The following is a 22,768-nucleotide window of genomic DNA, read 5'->3' as shown; positions in this document are numbered from 1 at the left end:
ACAACTGCTCTCGAAGGACTGTTCTTACATTCGTCTGATTCGTTCCCATGCTACGCGCAATTGCACGGGTGCTGATTGAAGGATCCCGCTCCACATGCTGCAAGACAGGTTCCTCAAATTGCAGCATTCTTACCGTGCGACGGCGTCCCTGTCCAGATAATCTGCTAAATGACCCGGTCTCACGCAGATGTTGGTGCACAGCAGCAAAGGGCGTATGGTGCGGGGTACGGCGATTAGGAAATTGTTGTTGATAAACTCGCTGTGCAGCTCTTTCCTTGTGGTGCGCTACGTAGTATGCACCAACCAAATCAGTGTACCCACTCCAGGTGTATCGCTCTATTAGTAAACAGAGACAATGCACTACTACACTGATGGACAGCAGTTGCCTACAACTGAAGAGCGTAACACGCCCTCTAACAACTGAAGATCGTAATACGGCCTCCACCAGTTTAAATACTCTTCATAGGAAAAAATGACATTAGGGGAAAATATTTGTTTTGATGTCCCCTACAACCTCCCAGAGTTTGTCGGTTTAAATACTTTTCACCCTGTATAGTGTTGATACAAGTGTTAAGATTATTACCCATTCAACAAAATTACATTTTCCACTGCCCATTATTATTTGCTGAAAATCTGCTTTTGTTGTTGTTGTTGTTGTTGTGGTCTTCAGTCCTGAGACTGGTTTGATGCAGCTCTCCATGCTACTCTATCCTGTGCAAGCTTTTTCATCTCCCAGTACCTACTGCAACCTACATCCTTCTGAATCTGCTTAGTGTATTCATCTCTTGGTCTCCCGCTACGATTTTTACCCTCCACGCTGCCCTCCAATACTAAATTGGTGATCCCTTGATGCCTCAGAACATGTCCTACCAACCGATCCCTTCTTCTGGTCAAGTTGTGCTAAAAACTTCTCTTCTCCCCAATCCTATTCAATACTTCCTCATTAGTTATGTGATCTACCCATCTAATCTTCAGCATTCTTCTGTAGCACCACATTTCGAAAGCTTCTATTCTCTTTTTGTCTAAACTGTTTATCGTCCACGTTTCACTTCCATACATGGCTACACTCCATACGAATACTTTCAGAAATGACTTCCTGACACTTCAATCAATACTGGATGTTAACAAATTTCTCTTCTTCAGAAACGCTTTCCTTGCCATTGCCAGCCTACATTTTATATCCTCTCTACTTCGACCATCATCAGTTAATTTGCTCCCCAAATAGCAAAACTCCTTTACTACTTTAAGTGCCTCATTTCCTAATCTAATTCCCTCAGCATCACCCGACTTAATTAGACTACATTTCATTATCCTTGTTTTGCTTTTGTTGATGTTCATCTTATACCCTCGTTTCAAGACACTGTCCATTCCGTTCAACTGCTCTTCCAAGTCCTTTGCTGTCTCTGACAGAATTACAATGTCATCGGCGAACCTCAAAGTTTTTATTTCTTCTCCATGAATTTTAATACCTACTCCGAATTTTTCTTTTGTTTCCTTTACTGCTTGCTCAATATACAGATTGTCTTACTCCCTTCCCAACCACTGCTTCCCTTTCATGTCCCTCGACTCTTATAACTGCCATCTGGTTTCTGTACAAATTGTAAATAGCCTTTCGCTCCCTGTATTTTACCCCTGCCACCTTTAGAATTTGAAAGAGCATTCCAGTCAACATTGTCAAAAGCTTTCTCTAAGTCTACAAATGCTAGAAACGTAGGTTTGCCTTTCCTTAATCTTTCTTCTAAGATAAGTCGTAAGGTCAGTATTGCCTCACGTGTTCCAGTGTTTCTGCTTTTGACGTCTCAAATTGTTCACGAAATAAAAGCGTGCAAGTTTCAGATTAGTTTTGCTGTCCAATAATGGGGACGTTAAGCTCGGTGGTCCCGCTGGCACTGTTGCGGAGGAGTGGGCCATGTACCGCGGCCGGGTTTCTCCTTCTACCTTCTCTCTCAGCGTCATCAACCCCACAAACGTCACAATGTACAAACACACTTGTCACCTATACTGGAAGAGATGCCCTTTAGGTACATGACAATCAAGAGACCAGTGGCGTCAGCTAAGAAGGCTTACTCCAACATCTGAGCAATAGCAGTGAAAAATAGTAATAAAGAAACCACACTATTCCAGTCGACTCAGACCGTGATTCATGAGAATCTCTGAAGTACGCCCCGGAGGAAATCACGTGGGACGTACAGGCACCGATGACCAAGCTGCCGCGCCCACGCCGTACTCGACACAGACGGACTTTGTGACCCACACGGCGTCACTTTTGGCTCTTTTTGTTCCCAGTCACAAGTGAGAGGTGTCTGACAGCCACACGCTGCCTACAGTTGAGCTGCTGCTCGCCACTTTGTAACACAGCCTCACGAAGTGAGTGACAGGTAGATACAGCTGCGTCCTCACCCGCAAAAGTTGAAGTACATGACGTTTCCGTGGAGACGTCGCAGTATTTCAGAGCTAATATTTCAAACTGACATAAGGAATCGTGGTTCTGAATCTAAGGAGTCCAAAGCTACAAAGCGAAATATGGGATTGCAGCGCCAGTGGAATATGATAAACTACGAATCGTTGCTTTTGCAATATCGTAACTATGGAGGGACTGTTGGTAACGTCGTGTACCAGTTGACGCTGCTATTTTTTTCAGACCTGAACAGGGCCTTCTGACATTCTGCATGGTGTCTGTTTGTTCTATATCGTGTCTCCCTACCACTTTCGCGCAACGACGCTCAGAGCGTGTTTTTTAGGGAATTGACTGATTTGAACCTGGGACCTGTTGCTGGTAAGGAGACACCAGACCACACATGACATGTAGAATTAAGAGTTCAGTGAGACTAGCGATGATATAACCAAATACTTAATGATTTCAGCGTCAGCTCCACTGCACTCCCTGTACAAGAATCTTAATACTAACTAAATTTAGTGGAAGGGGTTCAAGGCTTTCCTATTTTCAGTTAGCTGGTAAAATAACGTCGAAAAAGCAATTAAGTTTACCATTGGAAATTTTATTCTACTCACAAAACATTGTTTATAAATTGCACTATTGATAAAAGGAAATGTTTTAATACAGGATGGTAAAAACCAACTGCGTTCAACAAAAATGTGAACAAATATTCCCTGAATGGGTTTCCAAGTTCTACAATGGATCAAAGGCTGACCTATGCCATATCACATCTATAATCTAGGTTTAAATTAAGTTTCACAAAAGAGAAAACTATCAAAATGGTCTACAGTGATCCTCAATTATCCTTAATTACTCATTTAACTTGTAAATTACAGAAGCTAATGTGGCTTCTCAATAACTATAGAACAGAAAAATCATCGCATTTCATATTTTTACTTGAAGTGGCAAATGTGAACACCATGAGCTTTAATTGACGATCGACACTAGTATTACGTAAAAAGGGGGTGTAACAGATGAGACTTCTGCAGTTCTGAGTGAAGCTTTATGCGCTGTTATGCGGCATCGCGTGCGTTCATTACCTTGTCGGTGTTCGTCAGGGGGGCGGCGGGCAGCACAGCTCCGCTCACCTCGCCGTCTCGGAAGCAACTCTCTCCTAACTTCTATTTACTACAATTTACCAAAGTTGGTTTAAAAAAACTATCTGGCTGTGTTTTCATCTGACCAATCAGGGTCTCAATGTTAACCTGAAGCTCCCCCTACAAAAATTCTGTCCATCCAATGAGAAACGTTATACTTTTCGTGGTGGGGCAATGTTTTTAAAGTTTGCAACGTAACAGAGACACGAAAAAGTCTCACGCTAAAACTTGCGACTGGGGTGGCCCTTTTTGTGTTATCGTAAGATCTATACTGGTCTTTTGGAGGGCTCTATCTTTTAACATGGGCTGGGGGGTGGTCCTGACGTAACAGAGACGCGAAAAAGTCTCACGCTAAAACTTGCGGCTGGGGTGTGGTCCTAGCGGTTAGCTGGCGACGTGGGTGTCCGTCCCTTATCGTAGGGCCTTCTAACTTAACACGGTTCTGCTCTCGGCTTCTGTTCTCGTTTCTCCCCTCGTAACTGCGTCTTTCTCACGGTGGGTAGGTATGACATGCATTCAGGCATTCTTGTGTTAGTCTGTGGTATTCCATTTGCTCACTCGTTACTCGTATTACTTTGGTTAATTTAATGTCACGATTTATTCGGAGCTATGTGACATACTACTGGATTTGCTTATCATGTCAGGGTTTTCATGGAAGGTGTTGGATTTGCCTGACACCTTACAGCGTAATTCAGCTGAAGCCAGTGGAAAAAGTTAAATAATCACGTGATCCACACCGTTTTGTTCGTAAAATAATAAAACAAGTCCACTGCTATCTCCTGCGACACATTTCCATCTGTTTGTATAATTAATTTGTTTCTGGGATAGTAAAATCCCAGTCAAAAATAAAAACGTGTGTGTGTGTGTGTGTGTGTGTGTGTGTGTGTGTGTGTGTGTATAACGTCTTTGTGTATTGGTGTCAGACAGAGAGAGAGAGAGAGATATCTTGACATCAGATGCAGGTCTGGTTGAAGATCATTTTTCCACAGAAGCGACTTATTATTTGGCGCTATCCTCTTCAGTTCCTCTACACTTCCACATGTGTAACTTTTCACTACTAATTGTGAAAAGTACTTCATATAAATGCAGTATAACAGAGCTGTTGTTAGTCAAATTACGTCATCGATGAGCCATCGGATTTCCTCCTCCCCTCTCGCCTCTGAGGAAGGCTAATTGCTCTGTGTATAAAATGGAGGGAAATTTAAAAAAATGGGAAATTCAAATTTTCGTGGTGTTTTTCCCACTCCTGGAATATTACTGTGGGAGCAGTTCAAATGGTTCAAATGGCTCTGAGCACTATGGGACTTAACATCTATGGTCATCAGTCCCCTAGAACTTAGAACTACTTAAACCTAACTAACCTAAGGACAGCACACAACACCCAGCCATCACGAGGCAGAGAAAATCCCTGACCCCGCCGGGAATCGAACCCGGGAACCTGGGCGTGGGAAGCGAGAACGCTACCGCACGACCACGAGATGCGGGCGGGAGCAGTTGTCCTAAGTATGAACTAACGGTAAATTCAAAAATCCAGTTTGGCTATCCAACATGGTGATCAGGACATAATGCTGCACCTGTGATATGACTTCAGAGTATATACTAGGAGAAAGGAAAGTAAGTTGCCTGTAGAGGCCCTCAGGGCAGTTAGGTCACTGTGAAATTCCTTCCTCTCTGTCCTATGTTAAGTAGTTCCCTTCTGACATCACCGTTTGTTTCAGTTTGGTCAGCATATATGTTATACAGCATCATAAACCGAGCCTCAGGATGTGGGTAGAGAGGAGAGGAAGTGAGCCCTGACTGGGGAAGGTGCAGTGGGTTCTCTTAGATCTGTTAGGTTAGGTATATACTGCATCAGCGCAGATGTGGTTTGGTAAGGGAAGGCTGTTAAAGTGTCGTTGGGAGAGGATGTGGAGAGTGTGGAGGTGTAGTGTTGAGGGGGAGGAGGGGAATGCGCTCGAAGATATATGACAGACTGCAGAAGGGATATTAGGGGATGGGTAGTGTCGAGTTTATGGGTAATTTAGGATATTCAGAGGTGTACAAAATGGAAAAGGAGGGAGAGCAATTTTGTAAGTTGGTAGAGGATGCAGTTGGGGAGGGTAAGCGGATTCGAAAGGCTAGGCAGAATGCATGACGTTCAACGATCTGTAAGGGCGTGATAAAAGGAGGGAGGCGTGGAAGACCATGCCACATTTGCATGCCAGCCAGCATTTATTGTTATTTCTTTCTCCTCGATCCTTATGGGCAGGGGGTGGACTGTCCCCAGTTCTCAACTCTTCAGCCAAACGAATTTACAAAAATAAAGTTAGAAATGTAACCACACCTGCGGACTGTTTTCTATTTTAAATTAAAAATCAAACACAGACAATTAAAAAACGGAAATATACATATTTTAAAAAGACACTGCAGGAAGGTGAAATTCTTCTGATAGAAACACTGATGCACAGCACTTCCACTTAAAATCAGAAGGACCTACAAAGATAAGGGTCTGTTAGACAGGAAAAACAATGGAAGTGAGATGTCGCAGCTGAGGTGTTTAGTGGGAAATACACTCAGTGGAAAAGGAGGAGGGTGAGGACGTATGTGCCGCATGGGTAGAGCAATGATTGTAAGAGGAAAGAGATGGGAATGGATGGACAGGGAAAGGAGAGAGGAGCCCTCAAGTGGAGTGGGACTGGTGGGAAAAAGTTGGTGGGAGGGACAAATATTGGTGTGGATTTTATCGTCTGGGAGAGGGAGCTGATTGAAGTTGTGTTGGGATAGGATAGGGAGAGTGTGGTGGGATGTATTTGTGAATGTGTGGCAGGATACCAGGGTTGGTGATCAGAGGGGAGACAATCGATGATTGGAATCTAGAGGACGGACGGTATAGGAGATGCAGAGGTGGTCGATACGGGTAAACAGGGATGGAAATTTGGTGAAATTGTAAGAGGATCCAGATCGAGGAAGATGAAGAGATGCGGAAGACAAGACAGAGTGCATGGCGTTCAAGGATCAGTACTGCTATTTTTTTTTAATTTCAGTTCCCCAGCTGGTGTGGGCTGGCAGCAGCATAGTTGCTGCTTTTCAGCCGAGAGACAGTGAGTACATAACACGAAGTCATTTAAAACAACATAAATGAGAAAATATGGCAGAAGATAGATATAAAAAGGGGGAACACAACAGAAGAGAGTATACAAAAGGGGGTGAATGTACTGTTATTTTTTTTCTTTATTGTTTTTTCACTCCCCAAAATGGGGTGGGCTGGCAGCTACACAAGACACTGCTCTTCAGCCAAGAGAGTTACAGAAAAACATAGTCACATGGGAAAAGAACACATAACATAGGATGGTATAAATTGGTGAATAAACAAGAAAAAATAAATGAGTATAAATGGTAGATTTAAAAACAACATAGATGAGAGCCACACACACATATGGAGAAAGAGCACTGTGAGTCGACACAAAAACGAAGAAACACCGCAGTGGGAACACAAATGAATGATGCTCGTGACACAGTTGGTGATGGTTGAACATAGCACTGCACAGGGCACTGGAGGAACACCGACACCACAACAATAAGGTTAAAAATAACTGCACTGAAGGGGACCTACCGCCGGGTGAAGAGTAGGAGGAGGGGAAGAAAAGGGAGAGGGGAGAGATGGTAGTGGGAAACCAGGAGGGGGAGGAGGGGGGTGGTGGAGGGGAGAAGGAAAGGAGCTGGAAGCCTGGGGGGGTGAAAAGGAGACAGAAGGTGGTCAGTAGGGGAAAAGGAGGAAGAAGAGTAGGGGGAGAGGGGGGAAGAAGGAAGGATTAGATGTGGTAGGACGGGCAGATGGAAGGCACGAGGACATCATCAGGGAGGGGGGTTGGCGGAAGCCACCTTGGGCAAGGGTATGGAGTGTGCGGAGATGAAGACCAGGTGGGACACTGTGGTACAGGTGCGGCAGTGGGCTAGGGTGGGAGAGGATGGGGGGAACCAAAGGATGGGGGGGATCCAGTTCGTGGGAGATGTAGAGGATCCGTATTAGTTCAATGAACAGGAGGAGATGGGGGAAGGGAATCAGATCATAAAGGATCCTCATGGTGGACGGGAGACGGATATGATAAGTGAGGCAGAGTGCATGTCACTCAATGATTTGGAGGGATTTGTAGTATGTGGGGGGGGGGAGATCCAAGCAGGGTAGGCATAACATAGGATGGGGTGGATGAGGGATTTATAGGTATGTAGGGTAGTGGAAGGGTGTAAGCCCCATGTTCGACCATTTGAGGAGATGCAGATGGTTAGATGCCTTGGCTTGGATGTACTGTTGTTTTTTTTCCTTTATTGTGATTTCATGCCTCAGTTGAGGTGGGCTGGCAGCGGCCTGCGTACGCTACTCTTCAGCCAAAAGGCACAACATACATACACGGACGGTACAAAAACATAAAAAAAATGGTAAACACGAGATGAAACACTGCACAAGAAAATCAGAAGTCGTTCGATGAAAGACACTGTAATGAAAGGTGGCACCAGTTGAAAACAGAAGAAGATATCCAGATGGAGACATGAATGTGGTAGAAAACACTGATGAAGACACTGTACACAAATGGAGAGACACTGACGCACGGAAAACACTGATGATGGGAGGGTGGGGACTGCCTCCAGGTCAAAGGGAGAGGTAGGAGGGTGGAAAGGGGGGATGGAGCCAGTGGGAGAAAGAAGAGCAGGAGGGAGGAGAGGAGGGGGTTGGAAGCCCGGGGAGAGGGGTGGAAGTGGAAGACATGGGAGAGAGGAGGGGAAGGGAAGGGAAGGGGGAAGACAGGGAGCCCTGGGGGAAAAAGAGGGGGAATGGGAGGGGAGAGTCAGAGCTGGTAGGAGGGTTAGATGGACGGGACAAGGACATCATCAGGGAGGGGGAGTTGGCAGAAGCCACCCTGGGAAAGGGTATGGAGGGTGTGAAGATGGAGAAGCAGGAGTCGGGGATCGAGCTTGTGGGAGGCGTAGAGGATTCATACCTATTTGAGGAAAAAGAGAAGGTGCGGGAAGGGAATCAAGTCGTATAGGATCTGTGTGGGGGATGGGAGACGGATACGATAGGCAAGGCAGAACGTGTGGCACTCAATGATTTGGAGGGACTTATAGTAGCTGGGAGGGGCAGAGATCCAGGCAGGATGGGCTTAGCAGAGGAAGAGGCAGATGAGGGATTTATGAGTGTGGAGGATGGTGGAGGGGTCCAGACCCCATGTGCAGCCAGAAAGGAGTTTGAGGAGGTGGAGCCAGGAGCATGCCTTGGCTTGGATCATCCGGAGGTGGGGGTTTCAGGAAAGGTGACGGTCAAGGGCGAGACCAAGGTACCTGAGGGTTGGGGTGAGGTGAAGGGGACGGCCATAGATGGTGATATAAAAATCAAGGAGGCGGAAGGAAGGGGTGCTTTTGCCTACAATGATTGCCTGGGTTTTGGAAGGATTGACCTTGAGCAGCCACTGGTTACACCAAGTGGTGAACCGGTCAATATTGGATTGGAGAAGGTGCTGGGAACGTTGCAGGATGGGGCGAGGGCAAAGAACACAATGTCATCGGCGTACTGGAGAAGATGAATGGTGGGTTAAGGTGGCAGCATGTCCGCCGTATATAGAAGGTAGAGAAGAGGGGAGAGGACAGAACCTTGCGGCGCACCGACGGAGGGGTAGAAGGTGTAGGAATCCATGTTATGGATAGTAACATAGGAAGGACGGTGGGAAAGAAAGGAGACGATCAGATGGACATATTTAATAGGAAGGGCGAAGGAAGCTTGAAGAGGAGACCAGAATGCCACACATGGTCATAGGCACATTCAAGGGTGAGAGAGAGGAAGCTGGCGGAGTGACAGGAGGTGAGTGAGGTGGAGGAGAAGGTCATCGGCAGAGAAGGATGGTCAAAAGCCACAATGGGTAGCGGGAAGGAGGTGGTGCTGGTGGAGATGCTGGTGGATGTGTCGGGTGAAGATGGATTCCAGAACCTTGCTGAAGACTGAGGTAAAGCAGATGGTATGGTAGAAGGAGACAGCAGATAGCGGTTTGTCAGGTTTGAGGAACATCAGCATCCGGGAGGTTTTCCACAGGTCAGGGTAGAAGTTGGTGGACAAGAACACATTATAAAGCCTGACCAGGGTGTAGAGAAAGGAGGTGGGAGCTTCACAGAGATGATGATAGGTCACACAGTCGTGACCGGGAGTGGTGTTGCGTTTCATGCAGAGTGTAGAGATGATATCTTGAGTAGTGATTGGGGCATTGAGTTCAGTGTGTGTAATGTTGTACAAGTACTGGAAGCCAGAAGCGAGGGGCAGAGGTGTCAGTTCGATCGCGGACATCAGGGAAGAAGGAATAATCGAACTAGGGATCGTCAGGGAGGGTAAAAACATTGGAGAGGTAAGAAGCAAAGTGGTTGGCCTTACTAAGGTTGTCAGGAAAGGGGTGGTCATCATGAAGGAGAGGGTAGTAGGGAGGAGATCTGGTAAGGCGGCGGAAGGCTGACCAGTACTTAGACGAAGTGATAAGTAGGGTAGCATTAAGGCTGGTGCATGTCTGTCGCCAGTCCCGGCGTTTCTTGGCCACGAGCAAGTTTCGGAAGCATCGTTGGAGTTGCCGGTGATGTTGTAGCGTGGATGAGGATGGCCTGCAGGGTTAAAGTGGGACGGCGATGGTAGGGATGTGGGCCTCCATGGCCTCATACAAGGTCTGCTAGAGAGATGGTGAGTAGGACAGGGAGATGGTCACTGCCAATAGGGTCAAGGACGTCCACCGTCATGTGGCCAAGGAGGTTAGAGGAGGCCAGGACAACATCAGGAGTGGTATTGGATTTTGGGCAGGTGTGCTAGGGAATGGCAACGAGGTCACCATGGAGGGTGGAGAGGAACTGATGCCACTGCCATAGCTGGGCGGCGGAATGAGTATGGATGTTTCGGTCGGCAGCGATCACCTAGGAGGAGAAGATATGGTCGAAGTGGGAAAGGAAGTCGAAAGGAATAGGTGCAGAGGTGGCGCAGGTAATGGTAAGGTCAGGGAAGAAGAGACTGAGGATCATGAGTTCTTTGGGGTCAGGAAGGAGGGGTTTGAGCCGAACAGGGATCTAGCGGTGGTGGCCAATGGCTACCCTGCCACATGCTATCGGGAAGGGATTGTTGGACTGGTGAAGGAGGTAAGGCGACATGTGTATGTGATGTTGGGGCCGGAGAAAGGTTTGGTTCAGGAGGAAGGCATCTATGTGATTGGTCTTGAGGGTATGCATAAGGAGGTTCTTGTTAATGGGAAGTGAGCAGCTGTTGTTGAACAAAATACGGTGCTGTCGCGCCATGGTGGTGTTTAAACGAGGGTGTCAAGGCAGGAGAAGGTAAAGTGGGCTAGGTTATGGGAGTAGCTAGCGAAGGTGTTGAGGTGAAAGATGGAATGGGTAGCTAGGGAGATCTGTTGGAGGGTATGGGGGTGCTCAGTATTCTGATGGACAATGGTGACGAATCTGATGATGTTCTCGGCTGTGGGGAGGGGGCGGAGGGTGTTACCAGGAGGGGTGGTATCATCAATGGGACGGGTGGCGACAGTGAGTTCGGGAGAGACAGAAGGCCGAGCCTTACATTTTTGGGAGTAGGTGGGATGAGGAAGGCTACAGGTGTTGCAGGTGGGGGGGGGATTCAAGGTTAGGACACTGCCAGAGGAAATGTGGCTGATTGCAGTGAGGGCAGAAGGGGGCCTCATGACACTCAGATGTTTGGTGCGCGTTGTACTGGAGGCACCACTCAGCGAATGGGCTGGGGAGGGGAACAGGAAGGGTCGACTTTGTAGCGGCGGTTAAACAACAGGGCGCCCTCTTTGAGGAGATGGTCAATGGAAGGGGCAGACTCTGAGAAGAGCCGCTTGAGGAAGGTATGGCCAGTGGAATTATGGATGTGGTGGGCTGCACGGATTTCAAGGTGGGGATGGGCGTTAAGCTCTGCCAACACCTCCATGATCACCGGGCTAAGCTGAGTGATCATGGCGGTGAGGGTCGGCGGGCGGCGTGTGGGTTGAGGTTGGCGAGAGATGAGGGAGGCATTGGGGCCAAAGTGGATACGGGGGTGGCCAGGATATCAGTATGGAAAATAGGGCTGGGAGAGGAGATAAGGACAGAGTCCCTACGGGGGGTAAGGAGGGAGATAGGGTAGTAATTCTAGAGAAGTATGGCAAGGTCATGGGCTTCCAGGAGGGATGGGTCAGGATTGGATACTACATACTGGTAGGTAGAGGTAGGAGAGGAGGCTGAGGGGAGAGTAGGGGAGGAGGTGGCGTGAGCTGTGACATCCATGGCATCAGGAGGTGGGAGAGGAGGTAGAGGCTGTGACTTCTTAGGGATGGAGGAGGCAGAGGTGCGCTAGGGCGCTTAACCACAGTGGAGGGGTGAGAGGAGGGTTAGGGGACGGGAGCGACTGGAAGATAGCGGGAGGAGGCAGGTCCCGGTAATGGTGAGATGGTGGCATGGGTAGTGGCCCATTGAGCGACCACCCTGGTGGGGGGCAGAGGAGCTGACGTAGTGGCAGGGGTGGGGGGAAGGGGAGGGAAGGGATCGAAGAGGGCGAAGGGGTTTGCTGAGTTGGAGCTGGAGTGATGGCAGGAGATGGGGCAAGAAGGGGTGTAGGTTGTAATGGTGAGCAGGGGCGATGTATTGGGGAGGGGTTGACTGCACACACCAAGTAATGGTGGTGACAGCGGCCGATGGGAATGTGTAGACAATTGCAGTTGTGGTGGCTTGGTTGTGGGGGTAGTCATGGTGAGGGATTACCAGTGGAAAACTGAAACAAAACGGGATGATGACAGAGATGAAATTCAAACAAAGCTGACGAGGGCTGCTGGACTGCTGGAACCGGCGAGGGCCACTGGCATAGTGGGGCATGGCTGGAATAGCTGGAATGGCTGGAATGACTGGGCTGCTGCTGCCGCTGGAATGGCTGGGCTGCTGCTGCTGGAACTGGCGAGGGCTGCTGGCGTAGCTGGACCTGGCTGGCATGGTTGGAAACTGGCTGGGCTGCTGGCATCACAAGATCTCGAAGCTGAACCTGGCACTGGCATCACTGCTGGGCTGGTAGCGCACATTGGCTCTGGTGTTGACGCATCTCAGGGCTGTCTTTAGCCGGCATCAATCTGTGTAATATATTCATGACTGTAACCGATCGGAAGTGGGTGGTAATTCAAACTGTCCATATTCCACATCAGTTTGTACCTAAGGAAATGTGAAGTTTCTCTCCAGGTGTGGTCTTATGCTTGTTACAACAAATATTGCACCAACAACATTGAATCTTGTGGTTTTTTTATTCGTGTCAGAAGCACCATAGATACAGGAATATAAAAAAATGAATAGCACATAGAAAAAAAAATTAATTACAGGCATATGAAAATATATATACAAATATGTGTGCATAGAAACAAAATGTTATAATATTTGGCCCATAAGCGGGCTACGTCGACAGCATTTGGGGTTGCAACATCAGATCCTCTAAAGTGCAGTGTGAAGGACATTCAGGGCAGTTATACATGTGCTGGGTCGTCTGCACCTCTCCACTGTCGCAGAGATTAGATGTATTAGAATATCTCCACTTCAGAAGATTATCTCTTGACTGTGCAGTGTTGGTGCGTAGCCTCATCGTAACCTGGTGCCAATTCTTTCTTTGGTTCCATCCAGTGCCCTTCTCCCGACCGCTTCCATCTCTCCACCCTAGATCCAGGTTGGTCGCTAAAATCTTCGGTTGCTCTGAGAAAACTGCGTCTAGATTTCAAGCGTTTGGTGGCTGGCTGAATTTTGTGGAGGGGGTGGCTCTCTGCCATCTCAGCCCTCGCTCTTTCACTATAGGCTGCCGCTTCTCTTCGCACTGCAGGAGGTGTAATCCCAGCAAGATGGTAGAGCTTGTCTGTTGGCGTCGGTTTCAGGCATCCAGTGACGAGCCTGCAGGTCTCGTTCAGAGCAATGTCGACCTGTTTAGCGTGGGTAGAGTTGTACCAGACACTGCTTGCATATTCGCCTGCTGGGAAGCAAACTGCTAGTGCTGTGGTCCTCACTACCTCTGGCTTTGCGCCCCAGGAGGAGTTCGTTATTTTCCGAAGAATATTATTTCTGCCGCTCACCTTCATTTTGGTGTTAATACTGTGCTGTTTATACGTCAGAGCTCTGTCTAGGTTTACTCCTAGGTATTTGGGGTTAACGCAGTGTTCGAGGAGTGTGTCCTTCCAGAAGACACGCAGCTTACGGGATGCCTGCTTGTTACGGAGATGGAACGCGCAAACTTGTGTTTTGCTAGGGTTCGGCTTGAGTTGATTGTCGGCGTAGTACTGACGGAGCATGTTTAGCGCATCCGTGAGCTTTGTCTCAACATCCTCAAAGGAGTCACCCTGTATGGCCATAGCACGGTCATCGGCATAGATATAGTTTTCCGTACCAGCTGGCAGTGGTTGATCGTTGGTGTATATGTTAAAAAGTAAGGGTGCCAGTACGCTGCCCTGAGGGAGACCATTTTTCTGGGCCCGCCACCTGCTATGCATCCCTTGGAATTCCACAGAGAACCTACGGTTCTTTAACAGACTTCTAACTGTGGATGTGAATTTAAAGTACCTGGTAATGGCATACAGCTTCTTCATTAGTAGACGTAAGTTGACGGTGTCATATGCAACTGTCAAGTCTATAAAGGCGACACTGGTTATTTTCCGGTTCTCATAGCCGTCTTCAATCAGCTGCGTGAGGTTAATTACCTGAGATGTAGTGCTTTTCCCTGGGCGGAAACCTGCTTGTTGGGGGATGAGGTAGGGTTCTATGGCACTGGAGAGGCGATCCTGGAGTATTCTTTCAAAGATTTTAAAGATATGGCAGAGAAGTGATACGGGTCGGAAATTTCTGGGGTCATCAGCATTTTTCCTGGTTTTAAAATGGCAATAACTTTAGCCTTCCTCCAGATTGTGGGAATCTGACCTGTTTCCATGCAATTGTTAAACAGTTTCAGTAGCCATTGTTTAACGTTGGGACCAAAGTGTTTAATCTGTTCAACAAAAATCCCGTCCAGGCCTGGGGCCTTCCTTAGCTTGCATTTTGCTATCGCTTTGTCCAGATCTGCCATTGTGAGAGGGGTGGCCAGAGTTGAATTATCTTGGTGTTCAATCCTGTCTATTTTGGTCTCCGACTTCCTGATTTTGGTGTCGGGTTTCCCATTCTTGAGAAGCTGGTGGGCTATTTGGTCGGCTGTGACGGGAGCATGTCCTGGAGAGAAAGTTGGGTCATTATTGAGACGTTTAAGGAGTGTCCAGGCTTTCTGACTGCTCCTTTTCATGTCCAATTCCTCTATTGTCCTCAGCCATTTCTCTCTCCTGGTTTTAGCTAGTGACTCGGTTAGCTGCTCGCCCGCAGTGATAGTTTCCGCGGATAGAGGGTTTGCGTCAAACAGTGTCAGGTATTGCTGCAACTGATCCTCTAATTCTGGCGTAAGGCCTTCAACATAATTGCTTCTGCATCCTCTAGGGATCGATTGCTTGGAACACCACTGCACAGCCTTCACGAAATTGTCATAGAATCTTGGTTCAGGTGGTAGGTTGTTTACAGAATCTTCCATGAGGTTTTGAAAGGTTGACCATTCTGCTTTCTTAAAATTGTACCTACGGCGAAAAGGTACGCTATGGGGTTTAACAACAGATGTGATCTGGCACATTATTGGACGGTGCTGGGTGTTTGGTATTGGTGAGCAAACTCCTTTTGAGCATTGGGACGTTACTTGATGGCTAACGAAGATGAGGTCCGGGTTATAACCTCTCCCCCATCTGCCACTGTTGTAGGAAGCAGGCAGTTTATTGTCATGTATCAGTTTTAGGTTGTTTAGCTCGGCCCAGCAGATCACAGCCGTGCCATTGTCGTCGTCTTCTTGGTAGCCCCACTGCGTACTGTGGCTGTTAAAATCACCGATTACAAAATTAATGCTGTCTTTATTAAAATTGTTTACGTTGGAGCTGGAAAAGTCCACAGTTGGTGGTTTGTACACTGATGTAACAGTGCAGTCACTAAGTTCAATGGTTAGCACTTCAGTATCATTGTATGTTTGGCCTGGTAAAGATTGCGCTGCCATACTGTTGGTGTGGCCTTTCGGCTACTAGTCGCATGCCGTTTATCTTGGGTCTTTTGAGTGTGCTATCTCTGCGAGTTTCTTGTAGACACAGGACGTCACATTTCTCTTTCTGACAGAGGTCTTGTATTAGAGGTTCTTTGCATGCAGACAGGCCTTCAATATTTACAGAGATAATCGTCAGTATTGGGCCTGATAAGGTCCTTTTCTGTAGGATTGTCATGTTTCTTCTGGAGTGAAAGGATCAGCCGGTATACAACCGCCCAGGGGATGCCCGAGTATGTGTATTGCATTCACATACTCTTCGTGGAGGCTCCTTTCTTGTCCCCCAATCTTGTGTTGAAATCGGAGAATAAACTACAAAATAATCAAGTTTTCACATAAATCGCAGAATTTCCGCATCAAATCTACGCCCCCCCCCCCCACCTCCCTTCCCCCTACCGTAGCTGCCCATTCAACAAATGACATATGATAGCAACCACGTAACAGAATTTCACTTCTAAGGTCTCCAACCCTGCTATGTGTTCCACATTCACATCAGACGTCCCCATGGAATTTATGAATGGAGACAGTTGACATACACACAAAAAGTCATTGACTGTACATCGAAATTCTGCGGTTTTGCATGAAATCTATGAATATTGGACCAACAGCATAGAATTTTGCATTGGGAAACAGTCAATATCCTTCAAATTAGCACATTAAGGTGTACTCAAATTTTTCACTCATCCAGACACAGTGCGTAATAGCCTCGAAAAGTTCGAGAATGGACGTCAGTGCAATGTATTTTTTGAAGAGGACCACAGCTAGCAGAACAGTTGGAAACTACACTCAGGAGCCAAAGAAACTGGTACACCTTCGTAATAACGTGTAGGGCTCCTGCGAGCATGCAGAAGTGCCACAATATCACGTGGCATGGACTCGAATAATGTCCTCCAGAGGGAAGTGACAGTGAATCCTGCAGGGCTGTCCATAAATCCGTAACAGTACACCTCTTCTGTACAGCACGTTGCAAGGCATCCCAGGTATGCTGAATAATGTTTGCTGGCCAGCGGAAGTGTTAAAACTTAGAAGAGTGTTCCTGGAGCCACTCTGTAGCAATTCTGGACGTGTGGGGTGTCGCATTGTCCTGCTGGAATTGTCCAAGTTCTTCAGAATGTACAATGGACATAAATGGATGCAGGTGATCAGATGGGATGCTTACATACGTGTCACCTGTCAGAGTTGTATCTAAACATATTAGGCGTCCTATACCCCATACTGCTCCAACTACATATTCCCCATACCATTACAGAGCCTCCACCAACTTGAACAGTCCCTTGCTGACATGCAGGATCCATGGGTGAATGAGGTTGTCACCATACGCGTACACATCCATCTGCTTGATGCAATTTAGAAAGAGCCTCATCTGACTGAGCTAAATATTTCCAGTCGTCAACAGTACAATGTTGGTGTTTATGGGCTCAGGCGAGGGATAAAGCTTTGTGTGGTGCAGTCGTCAACTGTACATGATGGCCCTTCAACTCCGGAAGTCCATATCGATGATGATTCATTGAATGGTTCACACGCTGACACTTGTTGATGGCCCAATGTTGAAACCTGCAGCAACTTGCATAAGAATTGCACTTCTGTCATGTGGAATGATTCTATTCAGTCGTCGTTGGTCCCTTTGGTGCAGGATCTTTTGCTGGCCGCCACAGTGACCGAGAATTGATGTTTTACTGGAATCCTGATGTTGACAGTACACTCGTGAAATAGTCCCTCCTTCATCGCTAGCTTGGAGATGCTGTGTCCGATCGCTCAAGTGCCGACTATAACGCCACATTCAAACTCACTTAAGTCTTGATAACCTACATTGGAGCAGCGGTAACCCATCTAACAACTGCGCCAGACACTTGTTGCCTTATACAGCCGTTGCCGCTGCAGCGCCGTATTCTGCCTGTTTACATATCTCTATATTTGAATACAGATGTTTATACCAGTTTCTTTGCCGCTTCAGTGTAGTATGCATTGTTCTAACAATTTGGTAGTACTATCCATTGAGTGATCATGTTAAGATGTTCCCATTTCTGTTACAGGTCTAAAGCCATAACAACTAGGAAACTGAGAGCTCCAAACACATTTTTGACCACTACTGGTGCTAAAGATGCAAGCTGTTGTATCACTAGCAATTAAATCGAAACTCATCACAAATAACTGTAGTGTTCAACCCTAAAGCACTGATAGTGTTACTGTATTATAGAGTGTAAGAGGGTGTCACTCTGACGAACTTCTTTTAAACTGTACATGAGTGAGAGAGTGATGGGAGGGTAATCGATAATACTGGTACGATGCACCCTCTGCTATACACTGTACAGATGTTTGCAAAGTATTTGTTTTGTTGTTAGATGTGTGTAGGCGATGAAGTTGTCTACAAGAAGTGAACTGGAGGCAGGTCTGACTGTAAATAAATCTACTAGTACACATAAATAGTACTATAAATCATATACACTGTCACCAGAAACATTATCTGCAGTAAAACTAGCAGTAAGCACCTGAAGTGAGTGTATGTCAGGCTCAGATTCATTTACAGGATTAATTAAGGGAAGTAACAGGCAAGTTCCAAATTGACCACACTGATACAAGATGGAATAGCACTGGTGAAACTCAAAGACTGGTAACAAGCATTGTAAAGCATGCAATGCTCGTGTGGTGGAGGGAGTGCTGACAGTAGTGTTGATGTTAATGGATGATGTAGTTTGGAAAGAATTTTGTTACAGTTGACAGTTGGTTTGACATTGTGGCTGCACAGTTTGGGAGCATTTTGATGTAATGTTTTTTGTTGTAACATGTATGAGGTGAAGTGTTATGCAGTCTCCATTGATCAGTTTCATACTTCAAATAATTTTTTCAAAGTCCAGTCTACGTCTGAAATATTTCAGATTTATCAGAACACTTCAGAGGCAATCTCTGCTATGTATTTGTTGCATGTTATTCGAATGTGACAATCCAGCACAGGACACCATTTAGCAGGCTAACGGTAATTCAATGATGTCACACTGCAGGCATGGTTATAAGTTTAGAATCCAAGATGGAACTCAATGACTTCTTCTATCGCATCAAAATCCAAGATGGCTGAGCTGGGGACGTGAGAGCAGTCCAAAATAGTTGTTTCAATCCCCATGGCAGTGCAGTCATCTACCTCCCGCCCCCTCCCACTCTTCCACGACGTCCAGGCTTGTGCTCTGAACTTTACAGTGAAAGGTTGATGGTCATCATGCAACATCGGTAGAAGTCAACCACTTCCAAGCAGAAAGAAATGATTCACACACTGAATTGTAAGTGAGCTGTGAGGGCCAAGAGTTGTGAATAATAGTTGCTGGAGCTGTGTCACCATCTGCCAGTGACAGCGCAATGCAGAGAGACTCCTCCTATGCATTACTCATTCGATTGTGTAACCAGAAGTAGATTACAGAAGTTCATGGTAAGCTGTGCAGAGACAGATGCTCTCAATCATACTCAACTGGAGTCACGCCAACTGTCACTGGCTGGTGATGGCCTGACTCCTGGCTGATGGTGTGCCAGATTGTGAGGCAGCAGCAGCATGGTGAGTGGAATTGAACTTAACACAAGCCGTCTCCAAACTCAAGTGTTTGAATTATGCTGTCAGAGGACTGTGGGAATTGTTCAACCATTGGGCAGCTGGAACTTAACTGGGGACAGTCACAGTTTGATTTTAACTTGAGGGAAATGTGGGTTTACGATGCTGTATGACATAGATGCTGGCCAAACTGAAACAACTGTTTAAATGGGCGTGTCAGATGGTAATTGTTTGACTTAGGTTAGCACTCCGTCTTCAGGCCACAAGTGACCCATCCGACCGCCGTGTCATCCTCAGCTGAGGATGCAGAGAGGAGGGGTGTGTGGTCAGCACACCACTCTCCCGGTCGTTATGATGGTTTTCTTTGACCGGAGCCGCTACTATTCGGACGAGTAGCTCCTCAATTGGCATCGCGAGGCTGAGTGAACCCCGAGCAACAGCGCATGGTTGCCAGGATGGTCACCCATCCAAGTGCTGGCCACGCCCGACAGTGCTTAACTTCGGTACTCTGGTGGAAACCGGTGTATCCACTGTGGCAAGGCTGTTGCCTGACTTAGGATAGGAAGGGTGGAATTTGACAGTGGCCTGACTGCTGCAAATAGCCCTGCAGATCTCTAATAGAAAGTTAGTCATCTTTTTTCTACCACCTAGGATTCTGACAACGTAGGAGAGCTGTACCACTATCTCCTGGTCGCTGTGTTGGATTATCATCTTACATTTTTTAATTTCTCGTCAATTTGCACCTAGGAAAACAACTCCCGTCTGCAATAACATCATAGGAGTGGTGCTTTTGGACTTCCCACATTTTTATCTTAGGGACCATTGACCTTTTGTCAGAGGCGTGAGGGATTGGTGCGTGGGGGAATCTAATGAGTTATCGCTGACATCATGTATGACGTCATCGGTGACCTACTTTGGGCCAGAAACTGCGCTGCTATACTACTTACAAATCACGCACCCTGGTGTCCCTCTCACCTTGGCGCACCAAGCGAATGCAATTAATTGTGACACGCCCTGCAAATAAATCTTACAGATGTGGCGTAGCTGGCACATCAAACGGCGGCTTGTGTCGCTTGTGCGTTGAACCGGCTCTGGTCAGACGTCATGAATTTGACGGCGAGGATGACGCTTTGAAATGATGCAAAATATTTTAGTCGAAATAAAGGTTTATTATTGGCACAGAATACGATATAACCAGCGACTAACAGAACCAGACACTGAGGTTTCAGTCCGTTGCTTCGGTTTCCCAAAGATTTGTGAGTTCGGCTTTTCGTATCCTAGAAAGTGTCCTTCGTCTAAATTCGCCGTGATGATGTCTGTGTCGCTACAGTGTACGATGGGGGCACCGCAAACGCATCTGAGCTCATGAAGCGACCGAATTTGTAGTTGATCTACAGATGTCTCCCACGCAACGGCCCCCCAATAGCGTGAGTTTCCTCGGGACTTCCACCCTGTAATCCAAATACTGGAAGTTCGTTGAGTGGGAGAGATCTGTATACCAACTGCAAATTCGGTCGTTTCGTGAGTTCAGAAGCGTCTGCGGTACCTCTGTCGTGCTGTCGAGCCAACCGGACATCATTGCGGCGTATTTCTGCGAGACGCTTTTTATAATGGGAGTATACCCAGGCACGCACCTCGACGGCCACAAATATCTTTCCTCGGGGCACCAAAAATATGGAAATCTCATGGGGAGAGATCAGGACCGTATGGAGGTTGTATAAAGGATTCTAAGCCAAACAGCGTACTCGAAAAACAGGTACGCCAGCTCCGGGAAAAGATGATTTACTGGAATTCGGCAAGAGAATTAACGCTCAGCGGTGCAAGATACTTCGGAAAAATCGAATAGAGCCGTCAAGTCCAAACGTCTAGGAATGTTGAGAGACGGCATCATTCTGTTACAACATAATGCCGGCCCACATTTCGCCAAGGTTGTTTCGATTACACTGCAGAAGCTTCACTCGGAAGCCCTCATACTGTTGCATCCTTCATACAGTGCCGATCTCTCCCCATGCGATTCCCATATTTTAGGAGCCGAGAGGAAAGACGTCTGTGTCCGTCGTTTTGCTGCGGAGATGCACGCCTGGGTACATCTACATTTACATGAATACACTGCAATTCACACTTAAGTGCCTGGCATAGGATTCATCGAACTATTTTCATACTACTTCTCTACCATTCCACTCTCGAATGGCGCGTGGGGAAAAGGAACACCCAAATCTTTCTGTTCGAGCTCTAATTTCTCTTATATTACACTCCTGGAAATGGAAAAAAGAACACATTGACACCGGTGTGTCAGACCCACCATACTTGCTCCGGACACTGCGAGAGGGCTGTACAAGCAATGATCACACGCACGGCACAGCGGACACACCAGGAACCGCGGTGTTGGCCGTCGAATGGCGCTAGCTGCGCAGCATTTGTGCACCGCCGCCGTCAGTGTCAGCCAGTTTGCCGTGGCATACGGAGCTCCATCGCAGTCTTTAACACTGGTAGCATGCCGCGACAACGTGGACGTGAACCGTATGTGCAGCTGACGGACTTTGAGCGAGGGCGTATAGTGGGCATGCGGGAGGCCGGGTGGACGTACCGCCGAATTGCTCAACACGTGGGGCGTGAGGTCTCCACAGTACATCGATGTTGTCGCCAGTGGTCGGCGGAAGGTGCACGTGCCCGTCGACCTGGGACCGGACCGCAGCGACGCACGGATGCACGCCAAGACCGTAGGATCCTACGCAGTGCCGTAGGGGACCGCACCGCTACTTCCCAGCAAATTAGGGACACTGTTGCTCCTGGGGTATCGGCGAGGACCATTCGCAACCGTCTCCATGAAGCTGGGCTACGGTCCCGCACACCGTTAGGCCGTCTTCCGCTCACGCCCCAACATCGTGCAGCCCGCCTCCAGTGGTGTCGCGACAGGCGTGAATGGAGGGACGAATGGAGACGTGTTGTCTTCAGCGATGAGAGTCGCTTCTGCCTTGGTGCCAATGATGGTCGTATGCGTGTTTGGCGCCGTGCAGGTGAGCGCCACAATCAGGACTGCATACGACCGAGGCACACAGGGCCAACACCCGGCATCATGGTGTGGGGAGCGATCTCCTACACTGGCCGTACACCACTGGTGATCGTCGAGGGGACACTGAATAGTGCACGGTACATCCAAACCGTCATCGAACCCATCGTTCTACCATTCCTAGACCGGCAAGGGAACTTGCTGTTCCAACAGGACAATGCACGTCCGCATGTATCCCGTGCCACCCAACGTGCTCTAGAAGGTGTAAGTCAACTACCCTGGCCAGCAAGATCTCCGGATCTGTCCCCCATTGAGCATGTTTGGGACTGGATGAAGCGTCGTCTCACGCGGTCTGCACGTCCAGCACGAACGCTGGTCCAACTGAGGCGCCAGGTGGAAATGGCATGGCAAGCCGTTCCACAGGACTACATCCAGCATCTCTACGATCGTCTCCATGGGAGAATAGCAGCCTGCATTGCTGCGAAAGGTGGATATACACTGTACTAGTGCCGACATTGTGCATGCTCTGTTGCCTGTGTCTATGTGCCTGTGGTTCTGTCAGTGTGATCATGTGATGTAT

At 47.7% G+C, this 22,768-nt stretch overlaps 1 protein-coding gene and 1 pseudogene across 1 annotated transcript in view; one reads left to right on the top strand and one right to left on the bottom strand.

Moving 5' to 3' along the window:
* The window catches only part of LOC124712117 (dynein heavy chain-like), a 64,189-nt gene extending 46,507 nt beyond the window's left edge, over positions 1 to 17,682 (top strand). The window contains exon 3 of the mRNA XM_047242415.1: positions 17,677 to 17,682. Coding sequence (XP_047098371.1) covers positions 17,677 to 17,682 — 6 coding nt within the window. The remainder of the gene's footprint in view (positions 1 to 17,676) is intronic.
* Positions 17,683 to 19,609: 1,927 nt separating this feature from the next.
* On the bottom strand, positions 19,610 to 19,727 carry LOC124712663 (annotated as a pseudogene).
* Positions 19,728 to 22,768: the final 3,041 nt, after the last annotated feature.

The sequence above is a fragment of the Schistocerca piceifrons genome, chromosome 8 (assembly GCF_021461385.2).
Source record: "Schistocerca piceifrons isolate TAMUIC-IGC-003096 chromosome 8, iqSchPice1.1, whole genome shotgun sequence".
Lineage (NCBI taxonomy): Eukaryota > Metazoa > Arthropoda > Insecta > Orthoptera > Acrididae > Schistocerca > Schistocerca piceifrons.
Note: the sequence above shows the minus strand (reverse complement) of the source record. Positions and strands in the feature narration are given on the sequence as shown.